Below are 20,003 nucleotides of genomic sequence, written 5' to 3' on the forward strand. Positions count from 1 at the left end.
GTCAGCGCTGTCAATCACCAGTGAGAGAGGCAGGGGCATGCAACACCAGTGGGCGGAACGGTGCACTGAGCCTGTTGGCCACACCCAGAGTGCACCAAGCAAACTAATTAGCATTTTTGAATAAAGTTTATGCAGAATGGTGCAATTTTATATAATTTTATCCTTACCTTATACTGTCTACATGGGCTGACACACTCCCTTTAATTATTTAAGCTTTAGTTAAATTTTAGTTAAGTATTCTATATGTTTGCAAAAATAGATCATTTAATTCACCCTGGAATCCAAGAATAAATTCCATGAGCTCGACCCATGAAGCTCCGTTTTTTAACCTTGATCTTCAGCAGGCCTGCAGCTTGGTTCACATCTTTTTATGAACCGTGATATATGATAGTACATTATATTATTAAAAAGATATATAAATCAATCAAAATAAAAAAAAAAAACAGTAATATGAAAAATAGTAAAATAGTTTGTTAAAAAAATGGACATTTTAGACATTTTAATTAACAAAAAAAAATTGTATTAGATAAAAATCCCAAATATAAAATTTTAGGGGTTCGTTTTTTTTTTTTTACAGTTTGCATTATGGGTTAAATAATTTTATATTTTGAGAGATTGGGACAGACACAGCTAATACCTAATATTTTTAATTTTCCTACTATTTTTAAAAACGTTTTAATAAAACTTTTCACTTTTTATGTCCCCCTAGAGGAATCGAAACTGTGAATATTCGATTGCCTGAACTATATGACCTTAGCGTATATATGAAAATCACTCTTACCTATGTGCAAACAGACACCCCACCAGTATGGTGCAATTTTAAAGGGGTTGTCACATGAACAAAGTACATTTTAATTAATAGATCTTGAAATAATAATAAGTTCCACAATTGGATGTGTTAAAAAAAATGTTCCTATGCTGAGATAATCTTATAAATGTGCCCCTGCTGTGTGCTGTGTAATGGCTGCGTCCGACCATGCAGAGCTGCTCAAGTACATGGTCAGCGCATAGCACATCTTCTGGCCGGGCAAGACGCTTAACTCACTTAGGATAAGTGCGTTTACAGACTAAATAGCAGAGACTGCTTTCCAAAGTAACACATTTCCTTGCCTGTTTTATCACAGGAGCAAGTGTCTCTGCCGCGTCCTCAGTCCAGTGAGCTCATCATAAATCAAGTCTGTGACATATAATCTCAGCGCCCTATGTCACTGACTTGATTTATGATGAGCTCAGAGGGCTGGAGATGTGGCAGAAAAGCTTACTCCTGTGATAAAACAGGCAGGGAAATGTGTTACCTCAGAAAGCTGTGAGCCCCTACTATTTTATCTGTATATTCACTCATCATATGTGACTTATGCTTCCTACTCGGAGCTAGCCATTAACTAGGGCAGCCCTGCATGGTTGGTCACAGCCATCACGCAGAACATAGTAGGGGAACATTTTTGATTGACAGCTGCTCTTAAGTGGTTGAACAGCACTGACCGGAGATGGCTCTGGTCGCTGCTGTTAGAGCTTATAACATGACAATAAATATATATTTTGGCTTCTGGAGTGGTAAAAACCTCTGTTCAGCACTCCTGTGCCAAGGTGCGGACAGTGCAGCAGGTTTTCCTCCTGCACTCGTATTTTGAGGCGAAGATCGGACCTCTGTTGAACATCCCCCCCTTTGCCTATGAGCTTGTGACAGGGAATGTTTTCAGTGTAAATATCCAGTAATTGAATACGCCCGCTGCGGACTGCACATTTGTTTTCATTTCAGTTCTGAACATATGTTTCATGGGTTTTACAGAATGCAGAAGGTGCCAGGTGCAAGAATCTGATGAAAAGCGAGAATAGCGCAGAAATGAAAACAGCGAAAAACCTGCATAGATTGCAATCCCAGATGCTGCAGTTCTACTCATTTATTCCCAATTAGAGCCACAGTCATTTGCCTGCAGAGCTGACACTCCTTTGGATGCATTGTCAGCTGTATGAAACCCACATTTGGCAGCGTGAGATGTGACAAGTGTATCCGATGCTGTTAGAGAACACATTATTTGCTCCAAAGGATTTGGGTTTACATTTTTATATTTTCTTTAATGTATTTTTGGAATTGGGTTGCATGAAAAATTTTGCATCGTTTGTCTTTCATATGCTCTTTTTTTTCCATTTGTGTTGCCGGCTGAATAATGAGTTAACTGAGAATCTGTCAGTGAGCTCCTTGGGAAGTTTTTACCCTTTTATCTGTATTTTTCTGAACTCCCTTGTTCTTGTTTACGATCACAGACCACATCAAAGTTGAGCTGAGCATTGCGGTGATAAGTCGGCTGAGAGGAGCTCAGAAAAAGACAGAGAAATGAGTAACAAACTCCTCTTCCGCATGATAATTCTCAGTTAAACTAATTCTGCAGCCAGCAATATGCAAGTGGAAATGGAGCATGTAAAAATCAAAAGGTGCAAAAAATTGTAGTGAGACCCAATAGTAAAATGTTATTTTGGTTTTTTTTTTTTTGGGGGGGGGATGGTGGAGGGGTTAGCCCACAATGCATGCATTCAAAGCTACTTTCATCCTAATTTGTTGTGTATCTCATTAAAACTGAGAAATATATAAAGAAACTCAGGAGATCAGCCATGTCACTCCTCCTTACTGTGTTGTGTCTGGCTGTAAGACAACTGACTGAGGCAGGAGACTTTTTTTTTGGGGGGGGGGGGGCTTTTACTGATATCACAGCATTTATTTAAATGAGCTGCAATACCAGACACGACCTTTGGCCAAGAGTGGCGCTGTCTCTGAATGTGGTCATGTTTTTCCAATCCCCCATAATAGTCTTAACTTGAGATATCAACTTATCCTGGGCTCTAGGTGACAATCATAAACCCTTTCCCCTTTGCTACATGTAAAGACATTAGGATGCCAGTGATTAGAAGAACTTTTAGCATATTAAAGAGGACATGTCACTTACCATAAATATGTATTGGTGTAAATGCTGCCGTTCTCCTGAATCCGGCGTTGTTTTTCTTTTGTTCCTATGCCTTTCCGTTCCTTAGATATGGCCTCTTCTTTTTTTTTATTGTAAATTTAGTCTTTTTTTTTTTTTAGTCAAGTGGGTGTGGCCCTCAGCTCTGCCTACGCCTAGTTGGCTAACAAGACTAGTTTTAAATGCAGGGAAGATGGGGCCATATCTCCGGAACGGAGAGGCGCAGGAACAAAAGAGAAACATCGCCGGAATCAGAAGAACGGTGGCATCTACACCAATACATATTTATGGTGACTGACAGGTCCCCTTTAAAGGGGTATAAGGCTGAAACTAGCCGATAACAAAATTTCAGAACCCCACTCGTGGAATCCATCACTTACTGAGATGGAAACACCCCTTTAAGGACAGTCATCTGAATGTGAAGTGTTTATTTGTATTCCCATTGCACACGAATGCCATGGGGTGACATCCGTTATACCAAATGTGCCGCATTCCAAGATGCTGAGGCTTTCTGGGACGGCAGCCATCCCCGCTGACGGTATTCTATGAGCGCTCAGTGTCTTTTTGCCTGTGCATGAAATCCACCATGATGTATGATTCCTGGGCTCGTCTGGAAACTTTCTGTAATTGATTATCTCTATTATTTCCATGTTAGTAGCTGTTTTGGAGAATACAGGACTCTACTTAGACAGAAGTAATTTCAATTTTGCATTCGAATGTTATGGGAGATTTTTACTATCGGAAATCTCCGAGCCATGTCAAAGGGGCTTTCTCTCTCTACAGAGCCCTTTGATACTAAAAATCAGTATTGGTCCATATGTGTAGAGCAGATTTCTAATGATATTCTTTTTTTTTTTTTTTTTTAAACAGGTCATCGCACAATGAGCTAGAAAAGCACAGGTAAGATGGACGCTTCTGTAGATTGTCTACACTGGGGATATTAGAAAAAAACCTGTCAGGATGATTTTACTTTAAAATCTAGCAGTACGGTTGTATAGGTCCTAGTGCAAAGAGAAAAATGATACCTGTATTGTAGTAATCCGATGTGCCAGCGCCGAGAAATCAAGCTTTGAAGCCGCATGCAAATGAGCCTGGAAGTGCACTGGGGGCGTGTCAGTCTACACGCCCCCAACACACTTAGAGTCTCATTTGCATGTTACTTGGAGGCTTGATTTCTCAGCGCTGGCACATCGGATTACTACAATACAGGTATCATTTTTCTCGTTGCACTAGGACCTATACGGCCATAGCATTGGATCCTGCGGTAAAAGGTTCCCTTTAACAGCCAAGGCTTCATGTTATATGTGGAGCTGTCGCCTTGTCAGGTGGAAAATGACCCTAATGACCTCATTAATAATCATCCTTGTATTCAGTAAACTTAATGGACAAATATGCAAAAGTGTTTACAGGGGGATCAGGTGCCTAATATTCGAGGAGTTTGCTCACACCAGACACTGGAGGCGCTATAATGGCCGTCCATACACTTACATGGAAAAAAGCTGAGCCGGTTACAGTTTACAATCTTCATTCCCTCATTCATTTTCACTCCCCCTGATATGCAATTTGCATTTTTGCAAGTTTCAAATTTTTCTTTTTTTTTTGGGAGTGTCTCTCCCAGTAATATAGGCTGGACGCGAGGTGTATGTGTTTCCAGGGTGCTGCTGTCTTCATAGAGCTCATATATCAGCACAGCTTCTATCCTGCACTAATTTACTCTTCATGTGCTTTCTTCCTTTTCCATAGTCTGTTTTCTCCACCCTCTCTGAGACTGTAGGTACTTTCTTCCCTCTCCACACTGAAGTTCTGTGTACAACCTCCTTGCTACTATCTCTAACACTGAGAGAAGGGACAGCTGTCAGGACAGTGCAGGAGCTCTATCAGATTTGTAACATTTTTTGAAAGCATTCAGATACAGAAAGGTGTTAAGCAGCAAAGTGATGGGAAACGTTTAATGAAGACTGTAGAAAGTTTGCCTTTAGGAAGCTGCTGGGAAGTTTCTGTCCCTTTTTCCGGTTTCCATTACATCCCATGTATATAAGTGTATAGGGCTGTGGTGCGGCAGGCGGGAGGGCAGTGTTGTATGCAGTTACCGGACCCCGCTCTGCTCCCTCCCAGGCTTTCCTGCTTCCAGATCTATTTTAAGTGCTCTGCCGTGCTACGTCTGACTCATTTGCCCTTTATGGGACATGTCGGAGCTTGTGGTCGGTGTGTTTTAAGGCAAAAAAATGGCTCATTTAATGGGTGATGCGTCTACTACAACGCGGGTGACAACCCCCTCAGTAGATGTCAATGGCAGCAGCTTCACCATGAACACACACTGTGCGGCGACTTAAAGGGGTTTTCCATTTGAATGATGTTGTGTATTCACGTTATCTCCTACCTCACTGCCAGTGACCCGAACCATCCTGTACAGAGGCTGAAGAACCTATCAGATGGTGTGCCAGGGCTGTGATAGAAGGAGGCCCTGATACACTGTAACCAGCCCTGCACTGCCCCTTTAACTGGACGGGATCACCAGGGGTGTAGCTTCTGAATAAAAACAAAAACTAAACTCACTAAAAGCAGAGATCAGAACTTGGTCAACACTGAGGTATCATTCTACACAGAAGGGGCTTCTAAAAATCAATGTATAGATAGCACCCCCTAGTGGAGGGCAGGGGCATCACCAGCGGATCTGATCTATACACAGCTACATATAGCTAGCACCCCCTAGTGGAGGACAGGGGCATCACTAGTGGGTCTGATCTATACACAGCTACATATAGCTAGCACCCCCTAGTGGAGGACAGGGGCATCACTAGTGGGTCTGATCTATACACAGCTACATACAGATAGCACCCCCTAGTGGAGGACAGGGGCATCACTAGTGGGTCTGATCTATACACAGCTACATACAGATAGCACCCCCTAGTGGAGGGCTGGGGCATCACTAGCAGATCTGATCTGTACACAGCTACATACAGATAGCACCCCCTAGTGGAGGTCCGGAGCATCACTAGCAGATCTGATCTATACACAGCTACATATAGCTAGCACCCCCTAGTGGAGGTCTGGGGCATCACTAGTGGGTCTGATCTATACACAGCTACATACAGATAGCACCCCCTAGTGGAGGTCTGGGGCATCACTAGTGGGTCTGATCTATACACAGCTACATACAGATAGCACCCCCTAGTGGAGGTCTGGGGCATCACTAGCAGATCTGATCTGTACACAGCTACATACAGATAGCACCCCCTAGTGGAGGTCTGGGGCATCACTAGCGGATCTGATCTATACACAGCTACATACAGATAGCACCCCCTAGTGGAGGTCTGGGACATCACTAGTGGGTCTGATCTATACACAGCTACATACAGATAGCGCCCCCTAGTGGAGGACGGGGGCATCACCAGCGGATCTGATCTATACACAGCTACATATAGCTAGCACCCCCTAGTGGAGGACAGGGGCATCACTAGTGGGTCTGATCTATACACAGCTACATACAGATAGCACCCCCTAGTGGAGGACGGGGGCATCACCAGCGGATCTGATCTATACACAGCTACATATAGCTAGCACCCCCTAGTGGAGGACAGGGGCATCACTAGTGGGTCTGATCTATACACAGCTACATACAGATAGCGCCCCCTAGTGGAGGACAGGGGCATCACTAGTGGGTCTGATCTGTACACAGCTACATACAGATAGCGCCCCCTAGTGGAGGACAGGGGCATCACTAGCGGGTCTGATCTGTACACAGCTACATACAGATAGCGCCGTCTAGTGGAGGTCTGGAGCATCACTAGCAGATCTGATCTGTACACAGCTACATACAGATAGCACCCCCTAGTGGAGGTCTGGGGCATCACTAGCGGATCTGATCTATACACAGCTACATACAGATAGCACCCCCTAGTGGAGGTCTGGGGCATCACTAGCAGATCTGATCTGTACACTGCTACATACAGATAGCACCCCCTAGTGGAGGTCTGGGGCATCACTAGCAGATCTGATCTGTACACAGCTACATACAGATAGCACCCCCTAGTGGAGGTCTGGGGCATCACTAGCAGATCTGATCTATACAGAGCTACATACAGATAGCACCCCCTAGTGGAGGCCAGGGGCATCACTAGCAGATCTGATCTATACACAGCTACATACAGATAGCACCCCCTAGTGGAGGTCTGGGGCATCACTAGCAGATCTGATCTGTACACAGCTACATATAGATAGCACCCCCTAGTGGAGGTCTGGGGCAACACTAGCAGATCTGATCTGTACACAGCTACATACAGATAGCACCCCCTAGTCGAGGTCTGGGGCATCACTAGCGGATCTAATCTATACACAGCTACATACAGATAGCACCCCCTAGTGGAGGTCTGGGGCATCACTAGCGGGTCTGATCTGTACACAGCTACGTACAGATAGCACCCCCTAGTGGAGGTCTGGGGCATCACTAGCGGGTCTGATCTGTACACAGCTACATACAGATAGCACCCCCTAGTGGAGGTCTGGGGCATCACTAGCGGGTCTGATCTGTACACAGCTACATACAGATAGCACCCCCTAGTGGAGGTCCAGAGCATCATTAGCGGGTCTGATCTGTACACGGCTACATACAGATAGCACCTCCTACTGGAGGCCAGGGGCATCACTAGCAGATCTGATCTGTACACAGCTACGTACAGATAGCACCCCCTAGTGGAGGTCTGGGGCATCACTAGCAGATCTGATCTGTACACCGCTACATACAGATACCACCCCCTAGTGGAGGACAGGGGCATCACTAGCAGATCTGATCTGTACACAGCTACGTACAGATAGCACCCCCTAGTGGAGGTCTGGGGCATCACTAGCGTATCTGATCTGTACACAGCTACATACAGATAGCACCCCCTAGTGGAGGTCCAGAGCATCATTAGCGGGTCTGATCTGTACACGGCTACATACAGATAGCACCCCCTAGTGGAGGTCTGGGGCATCACTAGCAGATCTGATCTGTACACAGCTACATACAGATAGCACCCCCTAGTGAAGGTCCGGAGCAACACTAGCGGATCTGATCTATACACAGCTACATACAGATAGCGCCGTCTAGTGGAGGTCTGGGGCATCACTAGTGGATCTAATCTATACACAGCTACATACAGATAGCACCCCCTAGTGGAGGTCTGAGGCATCACTAGCAGATCTGATCATGCTACATACAGATAGCACCCCCTACTGGAGGTCTGGGGCATCACTAGCAGATCTGATCTATACACAGCTACATACAGATAACACCCCCTACTGGAGGTCTGGGGCATCACTAGCGTATCTGATCTATACACAGCTACATACAGATAGCACCCCCTAGTGGAGGTCTGGGGCATCACTAGCAGATCTGATCTATACACAGCTACATACAGATAGCGCCCCCTACTGGAGGTCTGGGGCATCACTAGCGTATCTGATCTATACACAGCTACATACAGATAGCACCCCCTAGTGGAGGTCTGAGGCATCACTAGCAGATCTGATCATGCTACATACAGATAGCACCCCCTACTGGAGGTCTGGGGCATCACTAGCAGATCTGATCTGTACACAGCTACATACAGATAGCACCCCCTACTGGAGGTCTGGGGCATCACTAGCGTATCTGATCTATACACAGCTACATACAGATAGCACCCCCTAGTGGAGGTCTGGGGCATCACTAGCAGATCTGATCTGTACACCGCTATATACAGATAGCACCCCCTAGTGGAGGTCCAGAGCATCATTAGCGGGTCTGATCTGTACACCGCTACATACAGATAGCACCCCCTACTGGAGGCCAGGGGCATCACTAGCAGATCTGATCTGTACACCGCTACATACAGATAGCACCCCCTAGTGGAGGTCTGGGGCATCACTAGCGGATCTGATCTATACACAGCTACATACAGATAGCGCCCCCTACTGGAGGTCTGGGGCATCACTAGCGTATCTGATCTATACACAGCTACATACAGATAGCACCCCCTAGTGGAGGTCTGAGGCATCACTAGCAGATCTGATCATGCTACATACAGATAGCACCCCCTACTGGAGGTCTGGGGCATCACTAGCAGATCTGATCTATACACAGCTACATACAGATAACACCCCCTACTGGAGGTCTGGGGCATCACTAGCGTATCTGATCTATACACAGCTACATACAGATAGCACCCCCTAGTGGAGGTCTGGGGCATCACTAGCAGAGCTGATCTATACACAGCTACATACAGATAGCGCCCCCTACTGGAGGTCTGGGGCATCACTAGCGTATCTGATCTGTACACCGCTACATACAGATAGCACCCCCTACTGGAGGTCTGGGGCATCACTAGCAGATCTGATGTGTACACAGCTACATACAGATAGCACCCCCTACTGGAGGTCTGGGGCATCACTAGCGTATCTGATCTATACACAGCTACATACAGATAGCACCCCCTAGTGGAGGTCTGGGGCATCACTAGCAGATCTGATCTGTACACCGCTATATACAGATAGCACCCCCTAGTGGAGGTCCAGAGCATCATTAGCGGGTCTGATCTGTACACCGCTACATACAGATAGCACCCCCTACTGGAGGCCAGGGGCATCACTAGCAGATCTGATCTGTACACCGCTACATACAGATAGCACCCCCTAGTGGAGGTCTGGGGCATCAATAGCGTATCTGATCTATACACAGCTACATACAGATAGCGCCCCCTAGTGGAGGTCTGGGGCATCACTAGCAGATCTGATCTGTACACAGCTACATACAGATAGCACCCCCTAGTGGAGGTCTGGGGCATCACTAGCAGATCTGATCTGTACACAGCTACATACAGATAGCACCCCCTAGTGGAGGTCTGGGGCATCACTAGCAGATCTGATCTGTACACTGCTACATACAGATAGCACCCCCTAGTGGAGGTCTGGGGCATCACTAGCAGATCTGATCTGTACACTGCTACATACAGATAGCACCCCCTAGTGGAGGTCTGGGGCATCACTAGCAGATCTGATCTGTACACAGCTACATACAGATAGCACCCCCTAGTTGAGGTCTGGGGCATCACTAGTGGATCTAATCTATACACAGCTACATACAGATAGCGCCCCCTAGTGGAGGTTTGGGACTGCTAAGACTTGCAACATAAATTTAGGAGACTGAACCAATACTAATTAAAAAAAATGGGTAAAAATAATGTGACAGGCTTTAACACACCGTGAAGCTCCAAATACCGTTAGGTCCAGAAATATTTGGACAGTGACCGAAGCTTAGTGATTTCAGCTCTGCAGGCCAATATTTTGGATTTAAAATGAAAAAAAAAACAGATAAAATTGAAGTGGAGACCTTCAGGTTTAATTAAAGGGGTTAAACAATAATATCCTGTGAAACATTTTGGAATTGCAGACATTTTTCTCCTATCAGGGGCTCAAAAGTAATTGGACAAATTAACTTTATCATGAATAAAATATTCATTTTTAATACTTTGTAGAGAATCCTTCACAGGCAATCACAACCTGATGTCTGGAAGCCATGAACATCACCGAACGCTGGGTTTCCTCCTTTGTGATGCTTTTCTGGCCTTTTCTGCAGCCGACTACAGTTGTTTCTTGTTTGTGGGTCTTTTGGCTTTAAGTTTAGTCTTCAGCCTGTGAAATTCTGCTCGATGGGGCTGAGATCTGGTGATTCACAATATTCCACTTCTTTGCTTTCACATTATGGTTTTGGTCATTATCCATCTATTGTGTGAAGCACTGTCCAATCAACCTTGCTGCATTTGGTTGAATCTGAACAGAAAGTATCTTTCTGTACACACAGGATTCATCCGGCTGATTCTGTCTTTAGTCACATCATCAATAAACACCAGTCACCCGATGCCATTGGAAGCCATGCATGCCCGCGCCATCACACTGCCTCCACCATGCTTTACAGAGGGTGTGCTGTGCTGTGGATCATGAGCTGTTCCAAACCTTCTCTATACTTTCTTCTTCCCATCATTGGTACAGGTTGATCTTAGTTTTGCTTTTTCAGAACTCGGCGCGGTTTTTTTTAGATGTTTTTTTGGAAAAGTCTAATCTGGCCTTTCTATTTTTAAGGCTGATTAATGGTTTGCACCTTGTAGTGAACGCTCTGTATTTGCCCTCATGAAGTCTTATCTCTATGGTAACAAAGAAAATGACGGCACTTCCACTACAAAAACTAGGTGTGAACAGGTGCTTACTAAGAGCAGCTACCTCCATATATAATGAGGTATATGGAGGTAGCTGCTCTTAGTAAGCACCTGTTCACACCTAGTTTTTGTAGTGGAAGTGCCGTCATTTTCTTTGTTACTAGATTTAGCGTTGACTGAGCACTCCACCCCCACCCCCATGCCGCAGGTGGTTTTAAATGCATCAGGATCTGTCTTTCCCACACATAAGCAGACGGAGGTCTCTTAGAGAGGTATTCACATTGGTAGGTCCTGACATCGAGAAACGCCTTACCGCGGCTGTCAGGTACACATGAATTGGCCAATTTATGCGCTAAGATTTCTCATTTATTTACAGCACTAATGCTATTCATTTTCCATACTTCATATTTCATGCGCTAAAAAAAATTTTTTAAAAAAAATTTTCATTTATTACTATTTTTTACAGCAGTTATGCTATTCATATTTCATATTTCATATCTATATACTCAGTGTTACAGTGTGCTACTTTATTTGTTCATTATCTGTATGGTAGACTTAGATCCTGAAACACCTACTTCCTGGAGAATGTTGTTCACTTGTGTGGATGTTGTGAATGCGTTTTTCTTCACCATGGAAAGGAATCTGCGATCATCCACCACTGTTGTCTTCTGTAGATGTCCAGGCCTTTTGGAGTTCCCAAGCTCACCAGTGCCCTCTTTTTCTTGCAGATTGTACCAAACTGTTAATTTGGCCACTCATAACATTTCTGCCATCTCTCTGATGGATTTCTTCTTTCTTTTCAGCCTAATGATGGTCTTTTTCTCTTCTATTGAGTGCTCCCTTGACCGCATTTTGTGGGTTCACAGCAACAGCTTCCAAATGCAAATGCCACACCTGGAGTCATCTCCAAACCTTAATTGATGATGGATTAATGAGGGAAAAACTCATGCAGCCCACTAACGAGCTTCTGATATAATTGTCCAATACTTTTGTGTGCCTTTAAAAAGAGGCGAATACATATTAAAGAGCTGTAAGTCCTAAACCTTTACTCCAATTAGAATATAAACACCCTCAAATGAAACCCGCTGAGAGTCTGCACTTTAATCTTTTGATTATATAACTAGATCTTGAATATATTTTGGTAAACTGCTAAAATGCCAAAACCTGTGTCACTGTCCAAATATTTCTGGACCTAACAGTATGTGATTTTTTTTTACCTTAAAGGGGTATTCCCATCCAAGATCCTATCCCAATATGTAGTAGGTGTAATAATAATATTAACAAATAGCAATTAGAAATGTAGTATAGTTGTTCAGATTAGCTATGTCACTTACCCCATGTGCAGGGCATTGCAGTAGCTTAGGTATCCATGGTTATGACCACTGATATAGTGACAGTTAGATAGGTCTTAGTGGTCGTAACCATGGATACCTAATCTGCTGAAATGCCTTGCACATAGGGTAAGCGACATGTATAGTTCTTCTGATTCGCTATGTCGCTTACCCTATGTGCAGGGCATTTCAGTAGATTAGGTACACATGGTTACGACTACTAAGACTTATCTGTCACTATATGAGTGGTCATAACCATGGATACCTAATCTACTGAAATGACCTGCACATAGTGTAATCGACATAGTGAATCAGAAGAACTATACTACATTTCTAGTTGGAGGTATTTGCTAATATTATTATTATTACACCTACTACTTATTGTGATAGGATCTTGGAGATGGGAATAACCCTTTAATGTAAGGCTAATCTTAATGGTCTTCTTACTTCTCTTATAATTAATATTATCTAGAGAGGATATGGTTAAGGACATCTCCATGTTGTATATGACATATTCAGAGTATATTGCTGAATCCCTTGTGAAGCACCGACATTATATAATATTTGCAGCAATCACTTATAGGGAAGGGATTGCTGTTCCCGAATGTGAAGGGTTTCCTAATACTTGCACTTTTACCATCAGTGTTTGGCTATATATGTAGTCATATGCAGCCGTATAAGATGACAGGCCGGGCTTTACTAATGCAGCGTTTTTTTCCTCATGACATTTTTCTAGGCGAGCGAAACTTAGGCTTTATCTGGAGCAGCTGAAGCAGCTTGTGCCGCTGGGACCCGACAGTAACAGACATACCACTCTAAGTCTCTTGAAAAGAGCAAAAATGCACATTAAGGTAGGTGGCAATGCGTGTCTAGCATGCCGGGTTATCTGTCCATCCATCATCTTCATGACCTCATATTTATTTGCTATGTGACCCTGTATATTTAAGACCTTTATCAGGAGTGAAATAACCCTACAGATCTGTCCTTGCTTCTTTCTATCTCAGAAATTAGAAGAACAGGACCGAAAAGCACTGAACGTCAAAGAGCAGCTTCAGAGAGAACATCGCTACCTCAAGCGTCGCCTAGAGCAGCTCTCGGTGCACGGCATGGAGCGCATGCGCACGGACAGTATGGGCTCCATCATGTCCACCGACTCTGAGCAAGGTGAGGGCCTCTGACCAGTGTCAGAGGGGGAATGGATGGCAGTACTTTGAGGCAGTGCGGGTAGGCTTATAGCTGAGGGTCCACGCACTGTGTCCAGGACGTCCCCATCCGGATCCAGTTCTGCAGGTTTCTCTCCAGATGGGTCAACATCTATATCTTCAGAACTTCAGACCTCCCATGGTCTCCTGGTCTTCCTTTCTCAGCTTGTGTGAATCTTTTGACACTGTTCCGCCACTCATCTATCTTCCCCTTATATCCCTTCCGGCCACTTACTTTCTTAGAGCCCACCCTAAATATTCCCCCAGAGCTCACATTGTGCAGGAATGGCCACAAGCTTTAGCAAGGACTTTAAGGAAATGTAGTTGTATGATGGTGTCATGAAGGAGGAAGGTCCCAGCAGGGTACTACCTAAATATTCCGAATAGATAACAGACGGACTGAATAAGCCCAAACGTGGTATTTTAGACCCCCCTTATTCTTTGGATTGGAAGGGGTCCCAATGACCGGATTATCACGTTATCACTTATCCAGTGTATGGCTGAGTTCCCCTCCAGAAACTGGTAATATGGCCACAATAAAACACAGACCACTGGCTTTTGATGTGGACTTTTGGATGAAACTATATTGTTCTTTTTTTTAAATTCTTAATTATGATGCATAATACTAATTTCTCTCGGATTAGGTCAAGATAGATTAAGATTAGGGAGTTTGAAATTTATGGGAACAGAAACTCTACGCTGTAATAATAAACTGTTTCTGACCTTATCTCTAATCCGGAGAGCCAACCGGGACAAGCAGGTACGGGGGAGACTGTCAGCAGGCAGGACGATGGCCTGTAACTGGCTAATGTAAGCACTTGCCTACGGAAGTGAAAGGGACCAGATTAGCCCTTTAACTATTTATAAAAAAAAATGAGCTTGAGTGACTGCTTTAAAGGGGTTCTCCAGCCTTAGGCTACAAGTCTGCAGTCACTCTGCACGCCGTGAGGATTTTCCTTTGCTGGAAGCAGCAGCTGCGTGACCACAAGTATGTGATTTGCATAAATCTGGTCACGTGCCGACTAGACTTGCATGACCTCACTCAATGGAAGTGAAGTCTAGTCGGAATGCAAATCACATTCTTGAGGTCACAGGACTGCCCGCTCCCGGCATCGGAGAACCCTAACAGCGCGCAATGTGAGGATTCACAAACCTGCAGTGACAGCAGACTTTGTAGCTTAAGGCTGAACTACCCCTTTAATGGATGTCTTTTATCATTTTACTTAGTTTTGAACTGTGACGAGTTCAATATGGGAAGGTTTATCATAGTTAATACGTTGCACATCCATTTTTAGATATTCTTCACCTACACTGTGTTCCAAATTATTATGCAAATAATATTTTCTCAGATTTTCCCAAATTACCTATATGAATTGCAGTCATTGTAATTTTCCAGTCAAATAACTATTAGAGGACAATTGAAAGGTTTTTGTACAAACTGCCTATGATAACAGGATATTTTTAAAAAAATAAAACACTCAAACTGCACTCAAAATTCATGTTCCAAATTATTATGCACAGCAGAGTTTTCAACCTTTTCATTTTAATAAAGAACAAAAAAATGGTCATTTTTGAAATTATAAGCATTAGCAGGTTATTACAAACTGAAATCAAACAGTTTTCAACGCAAAACTTTATTCTAGGTGATGTTACATTTGCACATAGGACCCCTTGTTCGAAAGGAGCTTCTGAACTCTCTCGTCCATTGAATTTGTCAGGTTTTGGATGGTTTCTGCTTCAATTGTTTTGCATGAGGACAGAATACCCTCCCAGAGCTGTTGCTTAGATGTGAACTGCCTCCCGCCATCATAGACACTCCTTTTAATGATGCTCCAAAGGTTCTGAATGGGGTAGAGGTCAGGGGAGCATGGGGGCCACACCATAAGTTTGTCCCCTTTTATGCCCACAGCAGCCAGAGATGCAGATGTGTTATGTGCAGCATGAGATGGGGCATTATCATGCATGAAAATGATAATGCCCCATGCAAACACGGCTACAGCGCTAACAAGGAGGAGGTGGAGTAATGTTTTGGGCTGGAATCATGGGGAGAGAGATTGTTGGCCCTTTTAGGATCCCTGAAGGGGTAAAGATGAACTCCATAATGTATGTTGAGTTTCTCAAACAGCACTTCCTGCCATGGTTCAAGAAGAAGAACCGTGCATTCCGCAGCAAGATCATTTTCATGCATGATAATGCCCCGTCTCATGCTGCACATAACACATCTGCATCTCTGGCTGCTATGGGCATAAAAGGGGACAAACTTATGGTGTGGCCCCCATGCTCCCCTGACCTCTACCCCATTGAGAACCTTTGGAGCATCATTAAAAGGAGTGTCTATGATGGCGGGAGGCAGTTCACATCTAAGCAACAGCTCTGGGAGGGTATTCTGTCCTCATGCAAAACAATTGAAGCAGAAACCATCCAAAACCTGACAAATTCAATGGACGAGAGAGTTCAGAAGCTCCTTTCGAACAAGGGGTCCTATGTGCAAATGTAACATCACTTAGAATAAAGTTTTGAGTTGAAAACTGTTTGATTTCAGTTTGTAATAACCTGCTAATGCTTAGAATTTCAAAAATGACCATTTTTTTGTTCTTTATTAAAATGAAAAGGTTGAAAACTCTGCGGTGCATAATAATTTGGAACATGCATTTTGAGTGCAGTTTGAGTGTTTTATTTTTTTTTAAATATCCTGTTATCATAGGCAGTTTGTACAAAAACCTTTCAATTGTACTCGAATAGTTATTTGACTGGAAAATTACAATGACTGCAATTCATATAGATAATTTGGGAAAATCTGAGAAAATATTATTTGCATAATAATTTGGAACACAGTGTAGTATGTCCTAGTACTAGTCTTCCTGCCTCAGTTTAATTAAATGTACGCAAAGGATCACAGAAAGTTCTGTCTGCTATATAATATACTGCCCCTTCATGCTGCACTGACTTGTTTTTAGGACCCTTCTTAGTATGCAAAAAAGTTTTGTAGGCATCCGCAATGATTGTGCAGAGCTTCTGGTTACGTATAGTCATGCTGTAACCTTCCCCGTTCTCCTTGTGTTTTGCAGAAGTGGACATTGAAGGCATGGAGTTTGCACCGGGTGAAATGGACAGTGTTGGAAGTGCCAGCGATGTCGACGACCACTACAGTTTGCAGAGCAGCTCGAGCGACAGCGGCTACACACCACATTCCCTGAGACTTAATTCCAGCCTCTTATAGTGGCCAAATTACTGGACCAACTCAGGACATCCAGCTGAAGGCACTTATATTAAAAAAAAAAAAGAAGAAGAAAAAAACTTTAAAAAAAACAACAACAACAACAACAACAATGGAAACAACAACAACAATAGAAACAACTGCAAGAAAGGAAATGTTACCTGCCGCTCAGCCAGGACTTCAATCCACCTCTAGGTCCTGAAAAAGAAGCATTATTGCTGAGCGGCACCCTACACGGCACTTGGAGTCCCCCAACTAGCCTCTGGAGGCTTCCTGTGTTGTCACCTGTCGGGAGGTTATTATGGTAGCAGCATAAAAAAAAAGAAAGACAAAAAAAGTGAAGCCCAATTTTGCAGTCCTATCATTCATTCCATTACTAAGTATTACATGAATATACAGGAGATATAAAGCAGGTCAGATATTTTTGATTACCAGAGATCATCTAGTTTATTTTCAGAATGAATTAGTATTTGTACGCGCTAGTAGCAGAATAAAGGCAGCGACGCTTCCCGGAGTCAGTATTTCAAGCACTTGGATTGTGAGAGCAGGAAGAGAGGAGCGGAGTCCGATGGGGGAAGGGAGGTGATTACAATGTACAGGTTGTACTGTATACAAGGACACATGGAAAGGCCGTTTCAAGAGTGACTTCCTATACGTAGATTGCGTTTTTATCTCTTCCCTGCCGACCAATCAGCTTTTACATTGCAGTATATGGCGCTGTGGATTAGCGCGAGGCAGACCGGATTACATCTCAAGTTTAGGGGAATGGTCTTTAAATATTAGGATTACTGCATTCAGATAATTTGGAACGTACTTATATAATATATATATATATATGTATTTATACATTCTTAAAGGGGGTTTTTCTACTTTTTTTTTTCCTTAAGTTTATGTATTTGAGGCTAAAAATAATTTTTGCAATTGGGTTTCTTTACAAATTTTGCACCATGTGACTTTTACAGGCTTACACATACAACTTTGACGTGGTCTGTGGCCATAAATCAGCCGAGAAGCACTCAGAACAAGACAAATAAAAAGGATTTTTCAAACTCTCCTGTTAGAATGAGCTCACTGATGGCTTCTCAGTTAACTCATTCTTCAAAAGCTACATTTTTTAATGAAACATAATTGCAAAAAATGATTTTTTTTAACCCTCAAATAGATACATTTAGATTAAAAAAAAAGGTCAATTAAGGTAGACATAACATATGTGGTGGCGTGGTGTACATGGCAGAGAGATTTCCATAGTAGTGATCAATATGGCCCCCTCCATTATGGTGCTAGGTGAGCCACCCACAACAGCTTGGTGCTTGTTTCTCTCTGTTCATGACCCTCGGGCCAATGCGGCTTCTCTAGAGAGGGAAGCGCCGCCCACGTTCCCACCCAGACCCGAGATTTTGCAAAATCATGATATGCTATGGTCGCCCAAGAAAACGGAACCTCTGCAGCCCCCCATGGCCCTGCAACCCTCCATGGCCTTGCAGCACCCCATCGCTCTGCAGCCCCCCATGACCCTGCAGCACCCCATCGCTCTACAGCCACCCATGGCCCTACAGCCCCCCCATCGCTCTGCAGCCCCTCCATCGCTCTGCAGCCCGCCATGGCCCTGCAGCCCCCCATGGCCCTGCAGCCCCCCATCGCTCTACAGCCCCCCATGGCCCTGCAGCACCCCATCGCTCTACAGCCCACCATGGCCCTGCAGCCCCCCCATCGCTCTGCAGCCCCCCATGGCCCTGCAGCCCCCCATCGCTCTGCCTGATCACACACTAGTGTTACGGTTGTCTAATGCAGTATACAGGAATGGGACCATCTATCTAAGTCTTCTATAATGCGCACTCAGACGTACCCGTAAGCCCCCCAACCCATAGACTCCCCCTCTAAACGTGGTACTCGGTCAGATTTAAAGGAGAAGGCCGCTTGTTTTGTGTGTAACCTTTCCGCTACAGATGGATTTTTCTTTTTTTTGCACTGAAGGCATGGCTTCCGGCTGCTGCGTCCTATTACATTGTGTGTCCTCTTGGAACTACGTCTAGAATGGCAAAAAAATAACAAAAAAAATGTATGGGGGGGAAAAAAATATCATGCTGTGAAACGGCACTGTTTATTTTGTATACTTAAATATGTATCTATGAGAATTGTAGCAATCCTATGAAGTCGTAGTCTAGTTTTATTTTGTGTAACACGGCCTTGTTTCCTCTCGTGAAGGGTGGTATGACGGGGAAAAAATAGAGGGGACTACTGGGGCAATAGTGTTAGCGCTTATAACGCCCGCCGGTGGCGGACCCAACACCAGATGGGGGGAGGCAGATGTCCAAATGGTGGGTTATATCGGGCAAAGCCCATCATGTAGCCCTAGTCCTAGCACATCGTTACAGTGGGCTGAACCAAAGCCAATGACATTGCTAAAGGTGGCCATAAACTTTCATTAAAGGGTTATTCCCATCTCCAAGATCCTATCCCAATATATAGTATGTGTAATAATTATAATATTAATCATTTAGAAATGTAATATAGTTCTTCTGATTAGCTATGTTGCTTACCCTATGTGCAGGGCATTGCAGTAGCTTAGATATCCATGGTGACAACCACTAACAGCTAACTGTCACTATATGAGTGGCGGTAACCATGGATACCTAAGCTACTGCAATGCCCTGCACATGGGGTAAGCGACATAGCTCATCAGGAGAACTATACTACATTTCTAATTGGAGGTATTTGCTAATATTATTATTATTAGAATAGAATTTTGGAGATGGGAATACCCCTTTAACTCGTTCAGCCAACGGTCATTCTTAAGAAACCCTCATACACACACGAGCGCTCAGTCCGACTGAGTGTGCATGTGTTTTTAACAAGGATAAGGGAATCGCTGCCAGACTCCTCTGGCAGCAGCTTATTTCCCTTAAGAACAAAGGATCAGGCATGTTGAAATCCAATATGACCAATCCGTCTGCCAAACGAACGTCGGCCAAACATTTCAACCTGTCCCAACGCAAGTGTAATGTGTATGACCACCTTAAGCTCCAGGACACTGTTGTGGTCTCACAGGTTGATGAAAAAGCAGCTATTAAAGGGGTGCTCCAGAAAAGTCATTCTGTAATGGAAAGATCTTCGTTAACTTACTA

At 43.9% G+C, this 20,003-nt stretch overlaps 1 protein-coding gene across 1 annotated transcript in view; it reads left to right on the forward strand.

Moving 5' to 3' along the window:
- Window positions 1–19,474, forward strand: part of MXD4 (MAX dimerization protein 4) — a 64,399-nt gene extending 44,925 nt beyond the window's left edge. Inside the window, exons 3-6 of the mRNA XM_073648994.1 lie at window positions 3,828–3,857; window positions 13,196–13,310; window positions 13,464–13,623; window positions 16,730–19,474. Of these exons, the coding sequence (XP_073505095.1) occupies window positions 3,828–3,857; window positions 13,196–13,310; window positions 13,464–13,623; window positions 16,730–16,881 (457 nt within the window). The 3' untranslated portion in view covers window positions 16,882–19,474. The remainder of the gene's footprint in view (window positions 1–3,827; window positions 3,858–13,195; window positions 13,311–13,463; window positions 13,624–16,729) is intronic.
- Window positions 19,475–20,003: the final 529 nt, after the last annotated feature.

This window comes from Phyllobates terribilis, unplaced genomic scaffold (assembly GCF_046119375.1).
Source record: "Phyllobates terribilis strain yellow unplaced genomic scaffold, ASM4611937v1 Scaffold_1__5_contigs__length_1240528914, whole genome shotgun sequence".
In the NCBI taxonomy this organism is placed as follows: Eukaryota; Metazoa; Chordata; class Amphibia; order Anura; family Dendrobatidae; genus Phyllobates; species Phyllobates terribilis.